This window comes from Sciurus vulgaris, assembly GCF_902686455.1.
Source record: "Sciurus vulgaris genome assembly, chromosome: 14".
NCBI lineage: Eukaryota > Metazoa > Chordata > Mammalia > Rodentia > Sciuridae > Sciurus > Sciurus vulgaris.
This window is the reverse complement of record NC_136475.1, coordinates 6140830-6167022: the sequence shown is the minus strand read 5'-3', so window position 1 is coordinate 6167022 and position 26193 is coordinate 6140830. Positions and strand designations below refer to the sequence as shown.

The following is a 26193-nucleotide window of genomic DNA, read 5'->3' as shown; positions in this document are numbered from 1 at the left end:
TGCCTTCTCCCCACAAAGACTGCCCTCCTGTACTGTCTTCTGCCACAAGGACACAGGTCTCCCCAGGCCCTGGTCCAACCTGGGGCCTCCCAGCGCTCCAGGCCTAGCTGTGCCCCTCACCCGCCCTGCCCAGCAGAGGGCCCGCCTGGCCCGTGACTTACTCAGCAAGCTGGAGTTGGGGAAGCGCCAGGCCTCGCTGTAGGAGGAGTAGGGGGTGTGGCCATAGGTGTTGCCAGAGTATTCACTTCCTGTCGGGGGCACAGGAGAGAGGCCGGTGAGGACGAGGCTCCCAGCGGGGGCTGGGGCTGCAGTGGGTGAGCGGCGTGGGGAGGCCCCTCCAGCAGCCCGAGGGGAACTGCAAGGTCTGGGGTCATCTGGTTCTCCAGGAACCAGAGGCACTGCCCTGACCCACCGGGACACCGAAGCCCTCCAAAGAGCCCGGGGAGGCAGACACTGTTACTAAGCCCATGTTAGAGATAAGGAAACTGAGGCTGTGGGACCTGCAGAAGCTCACACAGCTGGAGGCCTAGTGGAGTGTGGAAGCTGTGCGGGGGGTGGAGGGCCCAGATTCTAGCCCTGCTTCCACGGCTGCCTGGAACTTCTGCACAAGGGGCCTTGCGAGGGCCCATGGCAGGGGCAGGGAAGAGGCGCTGGCAGTGGAACACTGAGAACGCTCTTGCTAGCCTCCCCAGGAGGCATTTGTGGAGGGCGTGGTCCTCTACGTTCAGGAGGTGCTGAGGACCAGGCAGAAGAGGGAGGGGCCTGGAGGGCACCCGGCTCTTGGGAACGCTGTGTTCTGAAACTTACTCTGAGAATTTGTCACCACTTTCAGCCAACCCAGGGCATGCGTTTATTTGCACAAAGTAGATCGGATCACCTCCTGCTGTGAGTAGATCCATGGCTTCCCCACAGGAATCATTTCCCAGAGGAATCACTTAAGGAATCTCTCGCACAGCAGCAGCGAGCTTGGGCTGCCCCCAGGACGACAATCGCTGGCGCTGGGTGGGCTGAAGCCCTCCTGTTGCACACCCGCCCCATGTGGCACTCACCCACACAGCCAGGGCATGGCCTCGGACCCCGGAGTGCAGCAGGATTGGTGATTCGCCTCAAATTACACTGCTGACAAAGGGCAAGGCAGGACTTGACCTTAGAACTCCTGACCCTAAATTCCAGATAGTTACTTTATCACTTATGAGATAATGTCATTTACAAAGTCAGGTTCCTGCCAACCCTGAGATCCAGTGGGTGTCCACACAGCCTTTTGGAAACTCATCTGCAATTGTGAGCTAAGTGCTTTCTGCGGCTCCTCATCTTCTTCCCAGGCTGTCCGAAGTCAAATCCGCATCTCTCACTTCCTGGCTCTAAAAACTTGGATAAGTCACTTAGGCTCTCTGAGCCTTGTTTCCCTCTTGTCAAATGGGGCAAATTATTGCCCCTGTCTCTTGGGGTTAAACAAGATGATACATAATATATAATCACGCTTGGCATATAAGAAGCACTCAATAAATGTTAGCTTTTTAATTAGTCTCCCAAGAAACAAGTGTTAAACAAAGTTCCAGAGGCTCAAATCAGTCATGCAACCAGTCTGAGAGCTGGGTTGGGGCCAGTGGGGGCTGTTCCTTGCAGAGAAGCCTTGTACAGGAGGAATGGAGGCATGCACTGGCCCTTGAACTACTCCCTTTACTGCGGGCACCCCTCCATCTCCCTGGTCTCAGGTCCTTCCACACTGGCTTCACAGCATGGCCCTGCCCTGGCCTTCACCCCACCCTTACCAAAGCTGAGCACTGCAGGCTCCAAAGGACACAGAAGAGAGACGGAAAACACATTGTGTTTGCCCTCATTTTGTCACTCATTCATGCATCCACTCACCCGCGCACTTACTCATTCATTTAACGCACTCACTGTGCACCTGTGCCTCAGCCCCAGGGGAGTCCGGGTGGAGGATGGGGCTGGGACGAACACTCCTGCGTGTGGCCTCTTCCCACCACCAGATCTGCCCACCTGCTGCAGCCAGGGAGGACGAAACGTCCTGCGCCTCTGAAGGCCAAACCGTCCTCCTTCCTCTGCATCCCACCCACTCATCTTTCCACCTGGCTCCTGCACATGCCCCCCTTTCCTGCTTTAGCGGTCTCTTCCTTCCTAACTCATTGCTCCCTTTGGCCTAGGATCATGCTCTGTTATTTTCTACCTGGAAAAAATTTGCCAGGGTGGTGGCACGTGCCCACCCAGTGGCTGGGGAGGCTCAGGCAGGAGGATCACACGTTCTAGGCCAGCCTCGGCAACTTAGCAAGGCCCTAAGCAACTTAGCAAGACTCTGTCTCAAAATGGAAAAAAAAGGGGTGGGGCTGGGGATGTGGTTCAGTGGTAAAAAGCCCTTGGGCTAAATCCCCAGTTCCTCCCCCAAAAAATAATAAACAAAAAGTCCAACTTCTTCCAACCCCAGAGTCCACCCGAGCTATCAGCCCCTCTCTGCCCCATGGCCTCTGCTTATGTCCTCCAGCTCTCAGCTCAGCACTCCCTCCATGCCTCTGGGTTCCACACTGCCCAAACTCCTGGTCTGCTCCTTGCTGGTCACTGCCTCTCACTCTCTTTGCTGGTCCTTTCTCTGTCAGAACTCTAAATTATGCTGGAGAAGCCCTCGGAGGGTGTGCGAGCCTTCGGGGAACTTCCATTCCTATTCTTTCAGGTGCACTCATCTAATTCCTTGATGTGAAACAAGAGGGCCGCACAGTGGCTGACATCAGGCTCCCCAGGACCCTCCTCTGCCTTCAGAGGCAGGTCTCCTGCCTGCTGACACGTGGGGCTGGGCATGTCGTAGGTGCGGCAATCCTAACATCAGACCCACTAGGTCCTCCTCCTGAGTCTCCCGCTATCACCAACGGAGTATGCCATGACCACAGTCCTAGTGATCCATGATGCCTGTTTTCTGATCCCTCCTGCCAGCTCCCCAGCAGCTTGTGTTGGCTCTACCACCAAAACATCATCAGTGTCTCTTCCCCTCCTTCACCGTCCAAGCCACTGGCATCCCCTGCAAGAACGACCGCAACTCCACCCTAACTGGCCTCTGCGCTTTCCCTCCTGACGGTCTACAGTCTGTTTTCCCAGAGGACTGAGTGGTCCTTTAAAACCTGGCCCTGCTGTTACTGACATCTCCTCATCCTGCAGTGCTTTCCCCAGTTGCTCACTGTTCTTTGATATGGTCTCCTTCCTTCTGGGTGCCGTCATGCTAAGCCAGTTCCTTCCTGCCTTAGGGCCTTTGCACTTGCTGTTCTTCTGGGACCAGGGATGGTCAGCCCCAGTTTATCACTTGGCTGACCACTTTGAACACCTTCTCAGAGAGGCCTTCCCTGATCATCCAATCTAAAGCAGTTATCTCTTCTCCCTGTGGCTCTTTATGAACCATCACGTTTTCTGGTACAGGCTCATTCACTCATTGACTTGTTCACTGTTCATTTCTCTCCACTGTGAGGTTGTATGCTCCATGAACAGAGGAATATGCTTTGTGCACTCCTGTATGCCTACCATCCCATGCAGCAGAATCTCACTAGTATTCGTTAAGTGAAAAAGTAGTGAACAGATGGAAAGATACAAGGATGGGTGGTATGTGGATGATGGAAATACTGATGACAAAAAGATGGACAGGTGGAAAGATGGAGGCAGGAAGGAGTGAATACACAGACAGATGCATGGGCGGATCAATGTGAAGATGGATGTAGGAAAGGCTAGATGTATGGGCAAAAGCATGGAGAAGGATAGGTGCTGAAGGACAGGTGGAAAGATGGACAGATGAAAGGAGGGGTATGTGGGAAATGGCTAGATGGACTGATGGAAGAACAGATGGATGAATGGAAAGATGGGTAGTTGAACAGATGGAGGGATGGATAGATGGATGAGTGAGTGGATGGATGGAAAATTAGATACATGGAAAGGTAAATGGGTGGATAGATGAAAGGGTGGACATGGATGGGTGGAAGAATGGGTGGAGGGATGGATAGATGGGAAGATATATGGATGGAAAGATGGATAAAAAATGGAAGGATGAGTAGATGGAGGAATAGAGGGGTGGGAGAATGGGTGGATGAACAGATAGAAAGATATATGGATGGAAAGATGGCTCAAAAATGGAAGGATGCCTAGACAGACAGGTAGGCAGGATGGATGGAAAGATAGTAGTTTGCTGGATGAACCCATCCATCTGGAGATGTTGGTTCTGCTCTAGAACTGATGTGAGGGCCATTGTGTTAGTGGGGCTGGAACCAAAAAATAAAAATAAATGAGAAGGGAGAGGACGGGGAAAGATACAGAGAGAGGGAGAGAGAGAGAGAGAAGACACAACGGAAAGTGAGTGGACACAAGGGATGGCGTTCAGACCCTTTTCCCATGCTACTTTCCCAAGCTTATCTTGATTTCTCGGGTGGTTGGAGGCAGTGTGTTGAAGTGGAAGGAGCCCTAGATTTGAAATCACAAGATCTGTGTTTCAGCAACTCAGCTGCTTAGAGTTGTAAGGACCCTGAGCACGCCACTGGCTTTTCTAAGCCTCAGTCTGCTCGCCTGTAAAGTAGGGAAACCATTGGCCTCCCAGTCTATGGTAAAGACTTCTGGGACACAAAGGCGTGTGGAGGTCCAGGCATGCACAGGTGCGTGACCAGTGACCACATCCTCCTCTCCACGTGGACTGGAGAATGGCAGAGGCACGCCCTACTTCAACATTTACGATGGCCTTACGTTCACGCAGTAGGTGCCTGATGAGTTTACTGACTCTAACTGAAGGCATCCCCCTTCTGTGGACTGGGAGGTCACAAGCAGGGGTAAGAGATGGACACATATTTTTTCTAAAAAAGCAAAATTCTTTTAAGAATTCATTCACACAAGGGTGTGTGTAGGAGCACACCCTACGCAGCAGCTGATTTATTTAAATAGTGCTGCATTTTCTGAAAACTGATTTGCATGCAGCACAGACTGGGAGGCCCTTCATGTGCAAGGCGGGTCCCCTCCCTCTCGAAATCCACTTGTAATCAGTGTGGTCCTGTTTGTGTGTATGTGTGTGTGTGTGTGTGTGCGCGTGCGCGCGCACGCACGCACGCACAGCCTGGCTCTGGATGAGGCCTTTCTGGAAAAGACCTGGGGCCTTTGATGAGAAGCTCAAGCCTTCCAATTACCTCCCAGGTCAGATGCTGGGCCCCAGGAACCCTTGCCCTGGGCTGCCCTCAAGGAATGATTCATAATTAAGAGGAAAACCTCGTTCTTCGGTGTCCTCCTCCTCGGAGTAGGCGGTAGGGCAAGGTGGAGGGGTGGGAAGGGGGATGGGGGAGCAGGCTGGAGCCTGGGATTTTGATTGAGAGGCCCCATTATCCACACTCTTAAAAAAATAACCGAATCTTTTCCTTTTTTATCTTGACCAATCTCATTTCACGCTCCAGAAGAGGAAGGGAGGGAGGGAGGGAGTCCGGGGCCAGGAGGGAGAGAGGAGTCAGTATTCTGTATTTTCAACGCTGCATTAAGCACATCGCCACGGTAACCAGGCGGCAACAAGTGCCAGCTCAGCAGGTTCCCAGGGAGCACTGGGCCTCCCTCCCTCCTCCCTCCCCTGCCCCTCCTCTGCCCAGGAGAGCCCAGCCCACCTGCCTTGCACAGGGTGCCCTGGGAGGGTGGTCAGCAGAGGGAAGTAGGCTTGGGAGGATGCGCCAAGTCTCTGGGTGCAGAGCCGGGAATTGGGCCCAGGGCTGGCATGGGCTTTGCTCACACTCCGAACTCCGCCAGCTGAAGTCTCCTGGACCTCTCTGGGCAGAACTGTCTCTAGCCCGTCCCTCCCAGGGTCTGTCGCACATGGCTCCCAGATGAGAGAGACTTTTTCAAAGAAACCCCCTTGTCCTCAGTTGTCCAGACCTTGACACTATGGGTCACGTTGGATGAGAACTGGCAAAGAACCCCAAATGGCTGGTGTGAAGATTCCAAGCCAGTCTAACGGAGGCTGAAAGCTCTGCCCTTTGGCTCCTGAGACCTAGAACCTGGGAACCTGGGTCCTGCGCATGCAGGCTGAGCGAGTGTGGGATGGGAAGGACGTATGCCAACCATTCCTTTATCATCGTCGTCATCAACAACCACGCTCAGACCTCAGAAGGGATGAGACGGAGACGCGTCAAAGTCAAACCAGCTGTGTCTGGTGTGCTCCATCAGCACCCACGGAATTAGTGAGAGGCTTGGATGTGAACACGGGCCTGTCTCAGCCCCGCCCTTTTCATCAGGGTGGGCTGTGGGAGATCTGGGAATGAGCGGCCGAGCTGGGGATGGTGAAGGAGCCCGAGGGCACTGGGCCTCTTCTCCAGGTGTGTACAAGGTGCCCCTCGGGTCCACCATCCTTCAGTGCCCTTTGGCAAGCCTATGCAGGGGACTCGGTCTGTCTCCTGCCCCCTCTGCAGTGCCCCCACCACACAGCCCCTCCCCTTACCTGCCACCATGCCCGCGATGGCAGAAGAGGCATAGCTGCCCTGTCCACTGGTGGGGATGTGGGGCGGGTATCCAGGCAGCGTGGGCCCCACCATCTCTCGCCCTGGAAAAACACAGCAGAGTCATCAGCTGGTCTAGGGAGGCGCCTGGGCTCCACGTCTCCTCTCTCCTTGAGCTCAGCAAGGCCCTGACGCCATTCCCACCTCCTCCCCTGTGCCCAAGCTCTTGCCTCTGACAGGAGAGAGGCTCACCACACAGCAAGCACTTGAACAGCACAGTTCTGTACCCTCATTCTCCAATGGATGAATGTTATTTTATTCATCCACAAAAATGTCATGGTCCTGGAGGCCAGGGGCTAGGTTCATGAGTCTTCATTAGCCCCACGTCCAGGACAGCACTCGGCACAACCAAGTAAATGCACAGGGACCACTGACTGCATCTCCTTCAGCTTCCGCTCGGAGGACTCAGAGCAGACATTAACCATCAACCATCACCCTTTTTTCCACTGAACCAGAGATGGGGAGTCCATCCCTTGACTTGGCCTTCCAGGTGAATATGATCTTTCAGAGATGCAAGGGATCTGAAACCCGCTGCCCACCCCTAACCTGAAAGGAGAGGTGGCTGAGAGATGGTCAGCTTTCATGTGTGACCATGAGTTTCCACCTGCAAACTGCAGTTCTGAACAAAATGAAAACATTTTTAGTGACACAGATGTTACTGTAACTTGTGAGGCATACCCACACCTTGGTGACAGGAGGGGAGCTGTGAAGAGCCCCTCTCCCTGGCTCTGTCTCTCCTCTGTATCAGGAAGTGAAAGCTTTCCATTTAGGAGTCTCAGTTGACCTGGTGACCTTCTTCCCACCTATGCCCTGCCCAACAACCAGGATCCCTCACCTGCTCCCCTCTTCCATCACCCCTAGGTTCTGCAGGTCCAGGCCAGCATCTGCCTCACCCCAAAGTTCTTGTGAAAGAGACAATATATCCTGGTTTGCCCAGGTGGGTCCAGGTGCTGACCACGTCCCAGCGTATTTATTACTAACGTCCATTTCACTCTCACTGAGCTGCCATTGTATGATGAATTATTTGGTCCTCCGATTCTTCATGATGCCTACAGGGTCTCAATCTCAAAACATCAGTATTTTAGACTGGCTAATTATTTGTTGTGAGATTGTCCTGTGCACTGTAGACATTCAGAGTCAGTAGCAGTTCCCGTCCTGTGTGACAACCAAGTGTCTCCTGGCCATGCCACGCGTCACAGGTGGGTAAAGTCACTCTGGTCCAGACCTCTGTGTTAGGTCATGGCGGCTTGACCCAAGTGCCTTCTGCCTCCCTCATGGGGGCCGTTTCTCCTCCCAGGATGTCCACAGGCTTCCTGCGAGCCCTGTCCACCAACTTACCAGGTCCACCGCCTCAGTGACACTGCTAGTCCAGGTTTCCACCCACGGGTGCCCCGGCTTCACATAGCAGCCCCTTGAAGGGGTGCCTGGTAACGAGGGACAGGAGGTTCGTCCATGGACCCCAGTAAATTGTGCATACCATGGACAAGGGAGTGACCTTTCTCCCTGTTTTCTCACTCTGGAGGTCCCCCAAGGACAGCTTGTGCACCCAACAAATCCTGAGTAAGCGCTGTGGACTGGGCACTTCCCTATGCACTTGGGGACAGAGCAGAGAGCAAGGGTGACAACTTATCAAGGCCAGGCACTAAGTCACGACGGGGCAGAGGCTGGCATGGCATGTGGAGCCTGGCCCAAGGAGCCAGTGGCCAAGACCCTGTGTCCTCAGCCTGTGCCCTTCCTCAGGAGGTCGAGGCTGGGGATCAGAGGACTTGGGATCCTCATCCCGCTTCTGCAGCTAATCTTCTGTGCCCCTGGGCCAGCCACGTGTGTGCCCTGATCCTGTTTATCTTATGCGGAATGGGAAAGAGAGATTACCATTACCCTGAGGCCATCACTGAGCTCACGCCCAGAGGGACGCTGGCTGGGGCAGGGGGCTCATCCTGGAAAGGGCCACGTGTCCGTGGACCTGGAATAGCCCTCTTTGAAATGAGCTGCCAGCGTCTGCCATTCAGCTGTGTGAAGGTTCTGCCTGCATGCTGCCCTCGAGTTCGTTTGACTTTTGCTGCAGTGTCTGGCCATGTCTGACCCAACAGGGTGGAACTCACTGGGATTCTCGAGGTGGGCTCTGTTCACCTGACATGGAGGGTTGGAAAGAGAGGGAAGGAGAGGGAATCATAGCAGACTTAGAAAGGGAAGGACAGACAGGCTGAGCTTCCTGTGCAGGAGCCTGCCACGCCCCGGTGGCCCTGTGTAAAGCGCCCAGTCAGGTGCAGGGACCAAGAGAGGGAGGAAAGGTGTGGAGGTGGAGGGGTGGTGAGGGGGAGAGATGGAAGGGGGCGGTGTGGCCGACCAGGCCTGACACCTTCCCTCTTCCTCCCCCACTGAGGGGGATGGTGGGGGAGAGTCCTCTAGATCCAGATGTGGACGAGGGAAAAAAGCACTTAATCCCTGCAAACCACACCTCCCAGCCTGTCACACAGGAGCTAACCTGGTGAGAGCTTATAACTTGGGTTTGCCTTATCTAAGATTGGTTGGCAGGAGCTTCCCAGCTCACTGGGTTAAGAAAGACGCTGAGAGAGCCTCTGTATCTGCCATGACTGGAGACGGGTGGTGGGGACCAGTCTTGGCTCACAGGCCACCTGTCTGCTAGTGCTCCTTCGGCTCTGGTGGCCTGAGGTCCCACACTCCCCACCTCCAGACCTCACCCTGTGGCTTTCCATCCCTAGACTCTGGTTTCTGGATCTGTGCTGTGTAGTGGGCAGACCCCAGGCACAGACTGCATTAGGCCACAGTGGAACCCACAAGCACCCCCTGCCCCCGTGAGCACGTGCCCCCACAATGCCCTGGAGAATGGAGCTCCTTGTCCTCCCTCCCCTATGTTCCGATATCTTAACGTTCCTCTCCAGGTAGTCCCCTAATTTCCTCCTAGTACAGTAGAGACTTCTGGATCACATTCTAGAGCAGACTCCTCAAGCATTCCTCCATGAAACCTGGCCCTTCCGGAAAACTTTCTCCAGGAGGCCCTCACACAAACTCTGCTGCCCTGTCTTAACAGCCCACAACGCTCTGCCCCAACTCCTAAAAAACAAAGTTGCTGGGTGCCTGTCATCCCAGGGGCTCAGAAGGCTGAGGCAGGAGGATAGCGAGTTCAAAGCCAGCCTCAGCAAAAGCAAGGCACTAAGCAAGTCAGTGATACCCTGTCTCTAAATAAAATACAGAATAGGGCTGGGGATGTGGCTCAGTGGTAGAGGGCCCCTGAGTTCAATCCTTGGTCCCCCCCCCAAAAAAAGAAAAAAAGATGGAGTGCTTGCCTAGCAAGCCCTGGGTTCCTGGGTTCCACCCCTAGCACTGGTAAATAATAACAATATTTCTTCCGGAAAGCTAAGAACCTTGCTTCCTTCTCAGAAACCAAGCAACAGACGTTATGAGCTTGAGACGCTCCATCGTGGCCTAGCGCACCTCCTTTTTTAAGACTCTTCATCATTAATTTGTGTGATTCCACCTCCTCTGCACTCAACTCACTTCCAGTGTGGCCTTATTTTTAAGAAGCTGGCGTAGGCCCAGGCCCGTGTTGGCTGGCTGTGAGATGGGGTCCTCTAAGACATCTCCAGCACCCCAGGAGAGGCAGAGCAGGGTGGGAAAGACCTTAGCCGGAGGAATGCAGAGGGTAGAGGTGACCTGAGACTATTTCATTTGCCCCCTTTGATGTCTGCCCTCTACGTGACCCCTTTTCAATTCCTTATCTTGTTCTGATAGCATGGAGAATTATGGCAACCCAGAAATCTCTTTGGCAGGACTAAATATAATTTTGCACAAAAGAACAGAGGAGGGTAATGAGCTCTTTGATGATAAAACCTAGCTTCAAGCTTTCTGATCAGCTGAGCTGCTGTCAGCCTTGGAGCAGCAGGACCAGAATGGCCTTGATGTGGCTGGCAGGGCAAGTGTGGGGACTGGCACTGGCACGTGCTGGGCCATCAGAAGGGGCTTGCGGGCTTCTCAGGGGCCATCTATTCCCCAGTGCTTCCTCTTTCGTGGAAGCTGGGACTCAGAGGGGAAGCCAACCTGGACGTCACACTAACAGCCACCAGCTTTGGAATGCTGCTCAGGGGAAGCAGGTAAAGGGTTGCAGGAGAAGGCAGGAGGCCCTCGGGGTCACAGAGCAGACCAGACGGGCGGAGGCCGGGAAGGTTCACGCAGGTCATGCTGCTCGCCGGCGGCTGCTCCTCACCCTGCAGTTTTTCTGCAGTACTTCCTAAGAGGATTTTGGTCCCAGATTCCTTTCCTTTCTTCCAAATTTCACCTCTTCTAGGTCTGCAGCCCGCCTGACTCTTGAGCTCATTCCCTTCCTGTCCTCCCCTCCCCATCTACCAGGACTCAGTCTCGCATTAGGGGTCTGGGTCCAACCTTGATCAGGGCCTCAGATGGACAGCGTGGCAGCTCCAGGTCACCACCCTGAGCCGGCACGGTGGCCCCCATCATCTGCCTTGTCCCTGAGCTGCAGGAAAAGTGTGGCTCTGTGAATTACAGTTGTGACTTGCTTCCTGCTCTCAGCCACCTACCTGGACCCCAGTCCCTCTGAGCCTAGACACTTGCTCTTCTTGGGGGCCTTGCCTCTGTGCTCAATCTCCAGCCCTGGAGTCAGCCATTGGTCTCCATGGGCGCTCACACCTGGACTTCAGCAGCATCTGGGCCTGGCTTTGTGGTCACTTGCCAGGACAGGACAATGCTGCATATCTGGCTACCTGGTGGCTGGGGACTACCTGGTGTCTGTTGCCAGCTGCCTTATCCCAGGGGCTGGAAAAGCTGCCTGTCCTGTAGCTGGCTGGAGTGGGCTTGTCCACTCATCGAAGAGCTGAGGGGCATTGGTTGACTGTGCTTGCAGCCTTAAAAGGGCGCTGGGGAGGGAAGAGAGTGTGGGGGCCTTGGGGTCAGGAAACTGGCTCTGGGCTGTTGCGCATGCTCTGAATGTACAAGTGTCCAGCTGCCATCTGTCCTTCCCTCTCAGCTGGCCCTGTCATGCGTCTCTGCAGGGAAGAACTGCTCCCCATCAGCAAACCTGGTCTGTACCTGCTTCTTCACTGCCCCACCCCTGGCCTGCCATTCCCACAGGGCTCAGGAGTTGGCCCAGTGACTGACCCCATCCACCCCACAGCAGACACAAGCCTCCTCGACTTGCCCTCCCCTTCCTCCTCCACTTTCTGTCTGACACAATTTCACTCAGATCACAGGTTTTTTCCTTTAGTCATTTGGTCAAGACAAATGACCCCTCTCTGCTGACTTCATCCTCCCGAAGTTGTAAACTGAGTCAACATTTTTCCCCTCGCTTCAGCCCTTCAACAGTGCCTCTCTGCCCACACTCCAGATGTCCACCTCACCAAGAGGACTTCCCAACTTGAAGTAGGGATGCACAGGAAAGGGAAAAAATTCCAGGTGCTAGAGAGAAAACCTAGGGTCGGTTATAAGAAAGGATCCACAGACTTGAGTCAGAGGTCTCTCTGGGCTGGTAGAGGTCATGGCCCTCCAGTGGGGCTGTTTCAAGTCCAAGGGTCTCTAGGGGCAGACCGAGAGACCTAGAAGGGGTCTCTACTTCAAACAGCGCAGCTCTTCACTGATCTAGTTGGGATACCGGGCTTCCAAAAAAGACTTCATTTCAAGCAACCTGAGAGGTCCAACATGTTTGAAAACCTTGGTCCAGATGGCCTGACTTTGGGTTTTCTCTCTTCCAGGTCCCCTTGTCCTCCTGCCCTGGTCTCTGTTCTAGCATCTCAGGATGGTCAAATTGGGCGCAGAGGGCAGAGAGGCATTCTCTCTGTCCCTAATGCCTATACATCTTGGAGACAGCTAAATACTGGAGACATAAGGGAGACATGTCCTGTGCTGAGCTGAATGTTGGCTGGCTGGCTTTCTCCCTGGTTGGTCCACGCCTGAAACAGGCTCGTTTCTGCAGATGCCCTTCAGAATTCACTGGGGGAGCTGTCTGTGCCTAAGACAAGCCTGGACTCTTTTAGGCACTGCACAGGCCCTGGCTGGCCAGGTGGGTGTCCTTCTGTCAGCGAGACAGAGAACCTGAGGTCTGGCCCTGGAATGCTCCCATCTGCAGAAGGGCCCAGGCCTCCTCCTGGGCCCTGTGGTCCTCAGTGCGAGGTGAGGTTTGCTTCAAGTGACTCTAAAGTACATCTTGCTTTAAATGGTCCACAGCAGATGAAGCTCGGACCAGAGGCCACCAGGCCTCCACCTTTCTACCTGTCAATCTGTGCCAGGTTGCCCTGCTGATAGATGCTGGAGCATCCTCAGGGAGCCCTGCCTTGAGCGAACGGGATGGCACACTATGGAGGAAGCCCAGCTGGGGCTGGCCCCATTCCTTTCCAAGACTTTGATCCAGAAATGGCCTCGAGGGCACTGCCTTTTGCCCTAAGTGGTTTTCCTCTTCCCCTTCTTTTTATTTTTTGCTTTTTTAAGACCAAGACCAAATGTCCCCAGTTTCAGCACCTGGCTCCTCGCCTTTCGGTTCCCTGCTCTTCCCCGGGGTCCTGGGGGGACTGCACCGCTTCCTAGCACCCCCAGAGCGCCTGTCCCTTCAGAGCCTGTCCAGGTCGCCCGCGCCACCTCCGAAGGGGCGGCGCTGGCCCAGGAGCGGCCGGGGACCTGGGCCGGCCCGAGGCCCTCCCTCCCCCCGCGTACCTGCACGGGGACCTCCCTGTCGTACCTGAGAGGAGGGCCTGGCCCGTGAACTGCCCGTACACGGAGGCAGCATGGGGAAAGGCATTGAAGGGCGGGACCGAGGCGCCCGCTGGGCCCCCGGCGCCGACTTGCTGCAGATCCAAAAAGGCGGAGCTAGATAAAGAGGAAGGGGTGGAGCTAGAACTGGACAGCTCGGGGGTTTCCTGCTTTATGGCGAAGGGTGAATGAGGATCTGCCGGAGGGAGGGAGACAACAAGGAGAGAGGGGTGTGAGATGGCGGGGCGGGCACATGCACGACAAGCCATGGATGCGGGCTGCGGCGGGCGCGGCACGGCGGGCGGGCGCGGGCAGGGGCGCCGGGCCGCTGGGCGCGCAGCCGCCGGTCCCCAGCGGGCGCCCGGAGGCCGGGCGGGGCAGGCGGAGGCACGCCCCCTGGCTCCTGGAGGCCCGGCCGGCAGCCCCCTCGCCGCCCCTGGCCCGGCCGCAGACGCTTTCCTCCTGATAGCCAGCCACATCTGCCCTCCCCTGCCCTCCAGCCGCCCTCGCAGCTGGGCCCAGGTGGCCCAGGAGCCTCGGCATCCTACCTGCCACCACGGGGTAGCTCTGGTGAGTCGACAGGTTGCGCCCCAGGGGCGTATTGGAAGGGGTCAAGGTGGCCTTCCCGTCCTCCAGGGCGCTGTTGAGCAAGGGCAGCGGGTAGAGGCCCTGGGGGAGGAAAGAAATCAGCAGGGCACGGAGAGGCCCTGGCAAGCCAGCTTTTCCAGAGCCTGCAGCCGTTCTCTGGAGGTGGCGACCCCCATCTCCCCAGGAAAGGCCCCTCTCCGCATTGGCTGCTGCCGTGCCCCGCTCCGAGTGGCCTGTTTAATGAATTCCTATTCTGCAACTCAAAGCCCACAGTGAGGGCTGCCCTTTCCAGGGCCCAGAGTTCAAGGTTGGCTGGTGGCATAAAAGTCCAGGGACAGGATGGCCAGTGTCCTTTAGGGAACTGTGTCTTGACCGGACACTTGCCTCTCTTTGTCTTCTCACATGGTTTGGGCGTGGTCAGTGCCAAGGGCCTGGAACAGGCAGTTCAGAGTCCTGCACTCCACTATTAATTTATCCACCTCCAAATAAAAAATGGAGACACAGAGAGGTTTAGAAACTCCACACCCTCCCAGGTGGGGTGGAGGCAGGATTCAGATTCCAGTGCCCCTGCTGCCAGCTGCTGCCCTGAACTGGATACATCAGTGACCTCTTCTTACACTTGCAGGAACTGACATGGGGGTTTGCCTGTCAATCACAGGGAGTCCTCCTCCCCAGTCCCTTGACATGAGCCAGCGTGACCCTGTCTGTTTGGTACATGTAGAGGCTGAACCACAGAGGGTAAATATCCCAGTTTTGCTTATTGAAATCAGGACTAAACCTAGGACATCAGAGGCTGACCCAGGTGCTCTGGTCTCTCCAAAGCCAAGCAAAGAGAAGCATACATGTTCAGCTTGAAAGACACTCGGTGTTAATTTTGGTTGAAAATCTCTGTATCAGGTGCTTGGGGGTTTTCTTCCAAAGACCTCACTTTAAGATTCCTACTGACTTCCCCAGGCATGAACATGGGATGGCCTAAGGTGCTCCTTCCAAAGAGAACTTGTTTGACCAAAGGCAGGAGATTACCTTCCGCCAGGGAGGGACACACACCCTGCACACACCCTGCAGGAGACACTGGAACCGAAATCGAAGTGTGCTCCGCCTTACGTAAGAACTCGACTGAAGGCTCATCATCCCCAAGGAGCCGCTGCGCATGCCTGGCACTTTTGGAAGCTGCATGCGATTCTGGAGGCCACCAGGGCACCATTAGCATGTAGCAGCAATTACTGACTAAATGGTGCTCTGGTTCCCTGCCTTCTGAGGGGGCCCACCCAGATGCAGGGTGGCGTTGGCATAGAGCCTGGCCTGGCTTCATGAAATTGAACAAAATACCCAATTTCTAGACAGTACAAGAAAAGTTCAAAATGCCTTATGGTTCAGTTGAGTTGATATCAAGATATTTACTCAAAATATTTCTTGTCTCCAACACCAGACTATTCAATGCATGAAGACAAAAGAAAAAAAAAAAAACTATAGTCAAGCATATTGAATGGTTTAGGCACGCCAGGAATGATTGGATTGTTTTCTGGGATTGAACTTGGATGGGGGCAGGGCAGCACCATGCTTCAGAACTCAGGCAAGCCAAGGAGTTTAGTCTGCCTGACCTCCTACAGCCTTGATCTCCTCCCCTGTGTTAGTAGGGACCCTAGAATTTACTTCACTGATGTGGAGATTAAATGAGGTGTTGTATATGTATTTACATAAGACATTCATCACAGAATGCTTGCTGAAACAGATGCTCAATAAGTAGTTATGACATATTATTTGAGGGTTTGGGGAAAAGTCAGAAGCTGCCAGATTCTTGGTCTCTGGCTTCATGATATTCACGCTTTGTTGGTCTGCTTCTTGGTGGGCTTGTAAAATAGCAGAAGAGCTCTGGGCTCCTGCTGGTGCTCTGGAGTGAAATAGCAACCAGGACTGAGGCCACCGGAAGTTTCTGTTGAACGTTTCCCCCTTACTGGTTTTCCAGGCAAGAAGCTGGTGTCATTGCCCCATGCTAAGGTCAAGTGTGAGAATCTGTGCTTTGCTCTTGGATCCCCAGGCCACAGGGCCTCTCTGTGCCCATAGGAGAGAACACAGTGTCACTCTGGCAGCACAATCAGTCACCGAAGGCTGGGAAGGCAGGGGCTCAGACCCAGGGAGCCTTTGGCACAGGCTGGGTTCTCTGTGCCCCTCCCCACCCAGCCAGGTGAGTGACTGAGGGAAGGAGTGATTGACAGGCACTGTGAAGGGCTGGATTTCCTCTTCTGTAGGCTGCGTGGTGGCAGCAACTTGAAGGTTTTCAAGTACTTTTGCTCAGTCTTCCTTCAAGTCAGGATATATATGGAAGCACCATCACTAAGCAGGTAAAGTGGCACCATCTGAACAGATAGGGGCTGACAGGCCTGAGCTCCGCAGCCATCTGTTTCCCTAAGCCTTTCCCTGCTTCCCAGGCTGGGCTATCTCCACGCAAGGATGACCAGGTGGTCTCTGAGGTCCCTCTAGCTCTGAGAGCCTCTCGTTCCCAGGTACATTCTCCAGCAGGGCTCGGGGGCTCTCTGTCACCAAGCAGGGTCCTTTGGGGGCTTAGGCTGGGGCCAGGAAATGGCTCTGGGACCCAGCAGGTGCCCAGGTGTCATCAGATGTCCTTTGCTCTCCGAGGACAGCTGGAGCTGACATTCTGGTTTCTGCAGACTTACTCTCACAGAGAGGGCACCGGCAGGCCACCACGGATGCTCTGTCCCCTCCTGGAGCCGTGCTGACCCTCGTATGTGCACCCAGGCTCTCTCCCAGGCCTGCTGGTGGCCAGCTTTCTCTGCACCCCTCGTCACTGTCACAGCCAAGGCTGATAAAATCGCTGACGCAGATTGCCTGCCCAGCTGTGGGGCTGGCAGGGGGCCAGCAGCCCATCCGGCCACTGGCAACTGTTCAGCTGATCGCTGGCATCACCCCTACTGTCCTACTCAGATCTTAAAGGCGTATGTACACACGTATGGGCTCGCCTCCCTGCTGGATCTGTGTGAGCACAGGGGTAACAGACTGCACCCCAGAGATGCTCCTCAGCTGGCGGACTTGGGTGAGAGGAGAAAGAGACTCGAACGCTCCACAAACAATAATGAAGCCAGAGTGCAGTGCTTGCCAGCAAGGCGGAGGCTCTGCTGGCCTCAGGAGGGACCTCTCACATCTCTGTCAGCTTTTCCCAGAAGCCAACCTGTCCTGAGTGCTGGAAAGAAAAGCCCCCAGCAGCTCGTGATTCATGGTTCCCTATTTCTCCATGCGCACCTGTTCTCTCCTTCAACAGCCTTTACTGAGTAGCTCTTCAAAGAGGCGCACAATCTTAGGTGCTGGGGACAAAACCCACGGCCTCAGAAACCCACTGAGCCTAGCCGTGTCCACTAGATCATTTCCATGCACCCTGAGAAGCCCCTAGGAGCCACAGGTGGGACGGACACATCCGAGGGGCGGGGTGGACTCATGCAGCGGGCCGTGGAGCTGAGTCATAACGGCCAAGGGGTATTTTTCCAGGTGGAGAAGTAGGAGGAAAGGCATTCTCCGTGGAGGGCACATGGTGTGCCAGGGCAGAGGTGTGGACAAGGGTGACATGCTTGGGGACATGAGTAATGCGGGAGCATGGGTGTGCAAGGGGAGGTGGGGCCAGAGTGCGCTGAGGTCATCAGGGGAGGCCACCTGCCAGTGAGGAGATGGGATCGGGCCCTCACAGCTGGGGGGGGGGTGGCACCCCGCCCCCCGTTGTGCCCCCTCTCTTAAAGGGCCAGGCTCAAAGCTACAGTGAGGGCAGGCGAGAGGCTCGGGAGAGGAAGATGCCGGAGCACCAGGGAAGTCCAGGCGCCCCGAGCCTCCGCAGCAACTCCCAGGAACCCTGCGGGCTGGGCCCAGTGACTCACCTGCTCGCCTTTGGTGTGGCTGGGGGAGGCGTAGGCGTCGGGGTAGTGCTGCCGCTCAAACGGGCACTCCAGGGGCTCCAGGTGGTGCTGGCTGAAGGCGTCCGTGCGGAGGTGCTTCCGGGGCCCGCTGCTGCTGCTCTGAGAGTCGATGCTTAGCCGGCAGCTGTCCTGGTCACCTGGTGGCCCCGGGCAGGAAGGAGGCTTTCAGGGGACCCAGCCGCCCCTCCCGCGGGAGGTGAAGAGCCAGGCTCCCAGATCTGGGGCCCGTGACCCTGCGAGCAGCCGTGCTGAGCCCGCATGTCGGGGCTGTAAGGCCAGCCTGCCCCACCGCGCCCGGCACGCTGCCCTCCTGCCCGTCCCCAGGGCACTCACTGTCATCCATTTTCCTCTTGCTGTCGCCACCAGGCTGGGCGATTCCCAGGAGCCCGTTGATGGAGTAGGTGGAACCCAGGGAGTCCGACTGGGGGGACTCGGGGGGCGTGACGGCTGAGCTGGGGACTGCAGTGGGGTGAGAGGGAGAGGGTGAGGGTGTGCCCCAGCTGCCACCCTGGAGGGACCGGCCCTCCTTGCTGTGACCCCAGCCCTGGTGGCGGTTGGAGTTCACTCCTGGGGGGCCTGCGGTTTCCCACTCTCCATATTCAGGAACCCTCCCTGGGAACCAAGACGGGCTTATGCCAACCACAGCTCGATCCACGCCGGCGCGGGGTGCCCACGGTGTGGGCAAGTGTCCCTGGGCTCCTGGGGGGATGCGGTGGGGGTGTGTGCCAGGCCTCGGGTGAGTGCCCAGACCAGCACTCACTCAGTGTGTGTCCTGGGCTCAGGGACTTGGTAGCCACGCAGCTCTCCATGGGGAGGTTGAAGGGTTGCTGCACTTTGGTCCGGATGATTCTGGAAGGAAAAAGGACAACGTCGTTGGAGAAAGGGGAGGAAACAGGACCCCGGGCCGCCCCACATCGGTGGCCTTTGGACATGCCACTGATTATCTCGGTGGCATTTCCAACTGAGCTAGTCCACATGCAAACCCGTGACCTCACTCCTCACACCGGTACCCCCCCCCATGTCCCCATTTCATGTCACTCAAGGAAAATACAGATGGGGCTTAATATCTGCAAGCTTGTCCCCGAGTTCTGCGGGTTTGACCTGTTAACCTCTCCAGCCAGGTTGTCTCCCTCCAGGGTTGTTCCTGGCCCACCCCACTCACTCTTGACCCTTTCCAAGTGATTCTCCCTATTGTGGCCAGAGTGAGATTTTTTGAAATGCAAGCCAGCCTCGTGCATCAAATCTGCCAAGGGCTCCTCGTTGCTCAGAGGTCAAAAGCAGAGTCTGAGCTTAGCACCAGCCCCTCAGCACACCTCAGACTCCCTTCCCTTCTGTCTACTGGCTCTTCTTTAGCTTCTTGTACAAGAACCTGTTCGCCATGGGCCTTTGCCTGTGCTGTCTCAGAGCTTTTGGGGTTTGAGAGTCGATGCTCAGCCGGCAGCTGTCCTGGTTGCCTGGTGGCTAGTCAGCTCTGTTGCTTGCCTCTTGCTCAGGGGAAGCCTTTCATAACCCCGTAAGTCACCCTGTGCTAGTCCATGAACCCTCAGGTTCCCGTCCTTAGAGGACTCGGAGCTGCATTTTTATGATGTTTGTGTGGGTGCTGGATGTGTGTCCAAGCTCCCGCTGGACTGTAAGCTGCACAGCTGTGTCTCCAGGGCCTGCTGGTCATAAGCCATGGGTGAATGAACGAATGAAGGGTAAGTGCGGGACTGAAGTGGTCGTTATCTGAAGGGCTGAACCAATGACCGAATGCTTGAATGGGGGCTGGGGGCGGGTCAGGAAATGACCGGTTCAAGCAGATTTTTCTGTCAAATGAAAGAGGATGTGGTGTTTGAGGAAGGAAGCTGCAGATAGGTCACCCTGGCAGGGGGAGGGCGCCCACAGCATGGAGAGAAGAGCTGGGAGGGGCACTTGCCGGGTGGACAGTTCCTGCCTGACTACAGCGCAAGGCCCTCCAGGCGGGGCCCCTGCTCAGCTCCCCTTGACCATCACAGAGCCCAGGCCAGAGGCTGCTGTCTCTCACCTGTTGATGGAGCTGACACTGGGCACAGTGTCATTGTCACAGACGCCCTCGGCCAGGAGCCGGTCTCGGATCTCCCAGGCAAACATGGTGGGGTTCTGCCGTTTGTAGTCCCCGATCTTCTCCACCACCTTGGGGGTGGCCACCTTGGGCTTGGAGCCCCCTATCACTCCAGGCCGGATGCTTCCAGTCTCGTAGTACCTACTCCAATAGAGAACCCCAAAGAATTACCCAATAAGCAGGTGGGGTCTTTGGGCAGGGACTTTGCCAGAGCCTCACTCCCGTTGGGCCTCTGGGGAGGGTGTGGGAGGGAGGCATGCCCCGAGGCTGCCTTGGGCACCCGAGCCTGCCTCCCTGGCTTGGGGAGGCTTGTGCTGCCCTCTGCTAGGGACGGCTCCTGGCTCTCTCCGTCCCTCACCTCTGGCCAGCTCCTGTGCCTGCACCTGCATGGCTCCTTGGTGGGGCACCAGAGGCTCTCCTTGTAAGGGGGCGCATCTTGGTGTGAACTGCATTTTCACAGTGGCAGTTTCTCTGGCTGAAGCCTGACTGATGTTCTTGGCCATCTGGGGTCCACCTCCCTGGGAAGCCAGCGGGCTCTTGGGGCCCCTGCCCTGTCTTGCTGGTTCACCTTTGCTCTTGTCCAAGTCTGAGCCACATCCCTCACCCCTGCCCACTGACTATTGGTCAGGTTACATGGTTCAATTCGAAGCTGCTCCCTCTGGACTCTGAAGTCCAGATCCCCAGCCAGGTCCCATGCCTCAAGCTGAGCCTTCTTGCCAGGCTCTGCTCCCCTCTCTGCTTTGGCAGATGGGTGGCCTGGGTCAGGACATCTTCCCCTCCGAATTACAGAAACCCTCCCCTGCCATGGGGGAGAATCTGTCTCTTCAAAACTTCCCATGCTGGTTGCTGCTGTCCAGAGAGCATCTCCTTTCTGGGACTCGCCAGCCCATCTCGGGAATCCCCTCTCCTTGACCTCAGCCAAAGGCTACACTCTTCCCTGACAGCCCAGGGCAGGGCGTCAGGATTTCCATGGATCATTTCCAGCCAAGTCCCTTGCCTCCTGGCATTGGAATCCCCCTGAATCGACATGGGGTGGAGGAGGCGACAGACGCATGGAACAGGGGCATTCCTGGTGAAGGGGCTCTCCAGGGTGAACTGCATGGGAGGTTATGCTGCCCCAGCCCCTCCTGGACCTCCGGGTCAGTAGTTCCCAACCCTGGTTGCACCAGGGCAGCTACTTATGTATCCAGTCCCGGGATGGGTCAGGGCTGGACGTAGACACTCATCTTTTTCTCGCCATTGTTTTAGTTTCTTTGGGGGCAGCTAGGGCTGAGGACCACCACATTGGTCTTACAGGTCAGTGGATCCTGAGGTCCTGAGTGTGGCCTGGTCACCTCCACATAATCCCACATCTAGGCCTGGCTCCCAGAGGGGCTGACTCAGAGCCTGAGCTGGGGCCTGGACATCTGCATCCCGCCAGACCAGCCCCTTGTTCTGTCGCGGGGCACAAACTCAGACTCTCCCTTCAGCAGTTAGCCCTCAGGAGCCACTCCACTGTGCAACCCTCCCCGGGCGCCCTTTCCGGAAGTCTCAGCAGGAGAAGGGACTGGGGATGATTCTCCTGTCCCGGAGCAAAGGTGGTTACCGAAAACAAGACTTGGAGTAAAGACTAAAAGGAGAGAGACCAAAGGAAGGAGGAATGGGCGAAGAAGGGAGCAAGGAGGACAGGAGGACGGAGAACAATAGGAGCCTGTGGCGAGCCAGGCCCTGAGGTGCCACCACACCCGGTTCCAGTCCCAGCGCTGAGGCTGGGCCCTCGGGAGGCCACCCTGCCCCGAGGTGGGGCATGGTGAACTTCGTGCTTACCTGCCAAGGATCTTGCTGACACAGCCGTGGCTGACGCGGAGCTGGCGGGAGATGTCGCAGGGCCTCACGCCCTGGTGGGCCAGGTCTACGATGCGCTGGCGGACCACTTCTGGCAGGGGCCTGCCATTCACAAAGGCCCCTCCCAGCTGGTTCAGCCCACCGTGGCCTAAAAACACAACACCCCGGGGGGAGTGGTCAGGACCAGGCAGCGGGTGGGGAAGAACTGGCCCCGGGTACCCTGCCACACGAACCCCCTCAGGCCCAGGACGGGGGGCACCAGTGGTTCATGACGCTCAGACCCCATGTCCCATGCGACGTGATGGTTCCAGAGGGGCACATCATGATCTGGGGACACTTGGGGCCTGTCCTATCTCCTTCCCACCCCAAGCCCTTCACTCAGACACCAACCCCTCATTTCCACCTCTCTGAATGCATGAAAGGAGAAAAATTCAGGGTCTCCCAGGCTGGCACTGAGCTGGGTGTCCCTGGGGAAAACCCCTCTCCTCCAGGGTTTCCTTTCCTTTTCTGTGAAATGAGGCTCAGGATGAAAGCAGTGGTTTTCCCATTTCTCTTTCTCCTCTTAAACCACAGAAGCAGGTTTTTAAACCCAATCCCAAACACCAAAGAATAATCCAGAGCATCTCTGGTTGAGCTGGGGTAGAGCAGGTTCCAGCCCTGACTATGGGTGTCCTGCCTGAAAGACCCTCAGGGTTTCTTTTCTCCCTGACTGACCTGAGCCCCAAAATGGTGGACAGAGGCCTCACCAGGGCATCCTCATGGGCTCCGGGACTGCTACGCCAGGCCGCAGCCACCCAGCAGTGTGTGGACAGACAACCTCCACCGCTTTCCTGCTCAGACCTCTGTCCTTATTTCATTCCGAGCCCATTTATCAAATCAAACCCCTTTTATTGAGTGCCTACTATATACCAGCCACTGTAGGAGGCCCCAGAGTGGCTGAGGTAAATCAGGCAGACCCAGCGCCTGCTCTTGCCTCATGGGTTTTGTTATAGCAGGATCCCAAAGCAGCTGTCAGTTGACATCTATCATCCTTCTGCAACCAAAGGAGGGGGCCAGGTCCTGGTCAGGGAATCCCAGGAGGGCTCCTGGAAAGTTGAAGCCGAGACTGAAGGTGGAGAGGTGCTAGAGAGAAGCCGTTCCAGGCAGGGTAACAGCATGAGTGTGGGCTTTGAGGCAAGAGAGAGCTTTAGTGACTTGATTCAGATGACTCATTCCAGACCCAGATTACACCAGAAAGAGCCAGGATGCACCCCAAGTTTGAGGCTCAGACTGGAGCTGCTCCTTGGGTAGCCAGCTGCTCAGTGGCCTGAGCTGACCAGGAAGGTATGAGATTGGTGTGCAGTCCTTTGCTGAAGGGGCTGTGGCCTAGGTAGAAGAGATCTTTTCATACCAGGGGCATGATTTGGTGATGCACCTGGAGGTGATCAGAACCTAGGGGGTGTGAGTCAGAGGGAGCAGGCGGGAGAGAAGGAGGAGTGGAGGCCAGGCCTCCTGAGTGAGCCAGGGAAGCCTATTTGGGACTGTGGACGGGAAGTGCCTTTGCAGGACACAGAGGGCCCCTCGTCACCCACTGACATAGCACATTCCGAATCACCTCTCTACCTCTCCTCAGGGGCCCCAGGGGTCTTCAGCAGAACAGTTCATTTCCCTTAGAACGAAACAAAAGGCTATAAGCCTCTTCCCTGGGCAGTACATCAGGAAGAGCCCGCTGGCCAAACCCCAGCGTGAGGAACGCAACGACCCCTCTTCCAGTGGAGGCCACTGGGTGTGGCTGCTACCTCACCTGTTCTCGGCGGCCTGTCCAGCAAGTGCTTCCCACCAGGTCTGGAGCAAAGCCCAGGGGGCCTTCAGCACAGCCCAGACGGTGGGCCGCGTGGCCCTCACGTTGGCCCGCTGGCCAGGCATCTGTCCCGGCCGCCATCATGACTACCCTTTAGTTCTGTTGGGTCCAGAGGCTGGACACAAGGGGGCGCCGGGCAGCCACCCAAACAGACAAGGCCTGCAGAGTCCAGCTGTGTCCCCGTTTTCCAGAACTTCTGCTGCGTGTGCAGCGAGGGGGCTTAGGTGTTTGTGCTAAAGAGCTCTGTGTCCGGATGCCAGGCTTCCACAGGTGCAGGTCCCTTCCTTGGGGGCAGTGTGTCTGAAAGTCAAGGCCCCGTATTTTGCCTATTTAAAAATATTGACGGCATTTCCCCAGTGTGAGTCATGCAGGTACCATCGCTCACTGTCCTGACGGGCTGAGTCAGTATCCTCGGAAACCCAGACCCTCAGGAACGCCTGGAGGGTCCTCACCACATCGGCCAGCACCATCCGGCCCAGAAAGAGGCAGCCACGCGCTGGCCCCTGAGGTGTGAGCTCTCTGAGGCTTTACTGAATTTTTCTGACTTCTGAATGATTTTGTGTTACTGTGGAAAGAACCTTGGGGCCCAATTCCTGCCTTGACTACCTGATCCAGTCTCAGCCTTTGGGAAAGCGGAGCTTAGGGTTTATTTGTTTTCGACCTCGAGTTTCTACTGCACAAAGCTTAACATGACTTCTTATATCTGCTGCTGTCCTGTGACAACTGCCACAGGAGACGGCATAAGCATGGAGAAGGTTTTTTTTGGCTGAAAATCCTGACATAAATGTGAAGTTTTTCTGATTTTGTTTTTTGTTCACAGGTTGAATGCAATGACCCAAGTTTGACCCTAGGACTTACTTTCAAACTTCAATGTGCATTAGAATCACTTGGGAGGTCCACAAAAAAAAAAAAAAAAAAAAAAAAAAAAAAAAAATGGATGGACTCAATGCCTTGAGTTTCTGAATCAGTAGGTCTGGGATGAACCAAGAATTTGTGTTTCTAAGAAGTTTCCAGAAGGTGCAGATGTTGCTAGGTTGAGAGCACACACACACGAAAGACCCCTGGTTTAGGTCAGGTAATGGCTGGTAAAGATAATTTAAGAGAATAACTCTGCTAGGGATTGAACCCAGGGGCGCTTGACCCCTGAGCCACATCCCTAGTCCTTTTTTTTTTTTTTTTTTTTCATTTTTAAAATTTTAATACAGGGTCTTGCTAAGTTGCTTAGGGCTTTGATAAATTACTGAGGCTGGCCTTGAACTTGCGATCCTCCAGTCTCAGCCTCTGAGCCAATGGGATTACTGGTGTGCACCTCCATGCTGGGCTTGAACTTTGGTTTTCATTTCTTTTTAACTCAATTACATATCGGCCAAGTGCCAATCATGACTGAGATACAAAGTGCTGAGGATCCAACCTTGAATGAAACAAGCATGCCGTCCCTGGGGACCTTACGCCTTTTCACTGGATACAGCCAGATAAATCGGGAATTGCCATGTCAAGGGAGAAGTCCCGAGAGGGGTCAGGTCAGCTGTCGAGTGGTCGGAGGGCAGCTACAGGGAGCAGAGGCTAGGCGGTGACCAAAGCCTACATTTCCACAGCAAGTATGAACCAGTCCCACGTGTGAGGCCTTGGGATTTGGAGAAGTTGAAAGACACAGACAGGCAGGAAGCAGCGCTAGAGAGGGCTGGCTGGCTGTGGATGAAGGGGCGCGATGGCCTGAGCTTTCAACCGAGTCCCTGCGATGGAAGCACCTTTGTCTTTCTTGTGTCCGGTGTGGGGGAGTGGACTTTTCTGGGTGAGTCACCACCGAACACCCAGAGGTGGGTGCAGGCTTCCTTCCTGCCCTGGGGAGAGGCCTGGCGCCCGCTGTGCTGACCCCCTTTCCATGCTGCTCTGCGGACAGGTGGGCCTTGAGGCCGGAAGCTGGCAATGAGTAGGAGCCCCTGGTTGTCCCGAGGCGGTGGAGGAAGGTGTGAGCCAGGAAGAGATTCCAGGCTTAAGCAAAGACCCTTGGCTGTCTGGAGGGGTGTGGGTGGGAGGGTGGATGTGGAGGAGGAAGGCCAGCCACCGGGCTGGGCCGGATGCGAGCGAGCGGGTCTCTGCCTGTGATGGTCGTCAGACGGGGAGTCCAGAGCTTCTCGGGTCAGGGGGGACTTGTCCTGCAGGAAAGGGATCTGAGAGAAGGGAAAGGGGGCTCATTGCCTAAGAGTCTCACTACAGGCACGACGGCAGGCCCTTGAGATGCGGGAGACTCCTCCCATGCCCAAGTGCTGCCCACGTCCCTGTCCTGGAACAGGCTGCGTGACCAGAAGCTCATCTAGCGTAGACTCCTTGAGGGTCCTGGTCTTATCTCCCTGACACCTGACACCAGGTTCAACGGTGCTTCCTGTAAATGTGGGACAGAAATGTGCTCTGTGTTGTGGGGGTGGTGGCAGTGATTCAGGGACCCCCTGTTGTGACCCCCAAATCCCATACTACAGCACCTTCTGTTTCCTGTCTCCGCCTGGCTGGCCTTGCCTGTAGTCCCAGCATGTGCGCCTGCAGGTCCGTGGTCCCCACACCCTCCCAGTTCCTCCCTTTGCCTTGGTGACCTTCCAGAATAAAGTCCGGGCCTCTGCTTCAATGTGCTCCCGAAGAAAGTGTCCCAGAAGCACGGAACCCTAGGTCCCACTCTGCACAGCAGATCACCCTGGCACCCATGGGGTCATCTCCATGCAGATCTTG

The 26193-nt window shown here is 55.9% G+C and overlaps 1 protein-coding gene across 6 annotated transcripts in view; it reads right to left on the bottom strand.

The window, feature by feature from the left end:
- The window catches only part of PAX8 (paired box 8), a 52431-nt gene that overhangs the window by 1978 nt on the left and 24260 nt on the right, over nucleotides 1–26193 (bottom strand). The window contains exons 3-11 of one of the 6 annotated variants that reach the window (XM_079111296.1): nucleotides 21615–21780; nucleotides 19752–19952; nucleotides 18489–18577; nucleotides 18062–18187; nucleotides 17690–17865; nucleotides 13769–13889; nucleotides 13210–13416; nucleotides 6449–6550; nucleotides 162–248 (exon numbers count right to left, since the gene is read on the bottom strand). In XM_079111296.1, the coding sequence (XP_078967422.1) occupies nucleotides 162–248; nucleotides 6449–6550; nucleotides 13210–13416; nucleotides 13769–13889; nucleotides 17690–17865; nucleotides 18062–18187; nucleotides 18489–18577; nucleotides 19752–19952; nucleotides 21615–21780 (1275 nt within the window). The remainder of the gene's footprint in view (nucleotides 1–161; nucleotides 249–6448; nucleotides 6551–13209; nucleotides 13417–13768; nucleotides 13890–17689; nucleotides 17866–18061; nucleotides 18188–18488; nucleotides 18578–19751; nucleotides 19953–21614; nucleotides 21781–26193) is intronic. The other 5 variants (XM_079111298.1, XM_079111297.1, XM_079111299.1 and 2 more) reach the window with 5 other exon arrangements.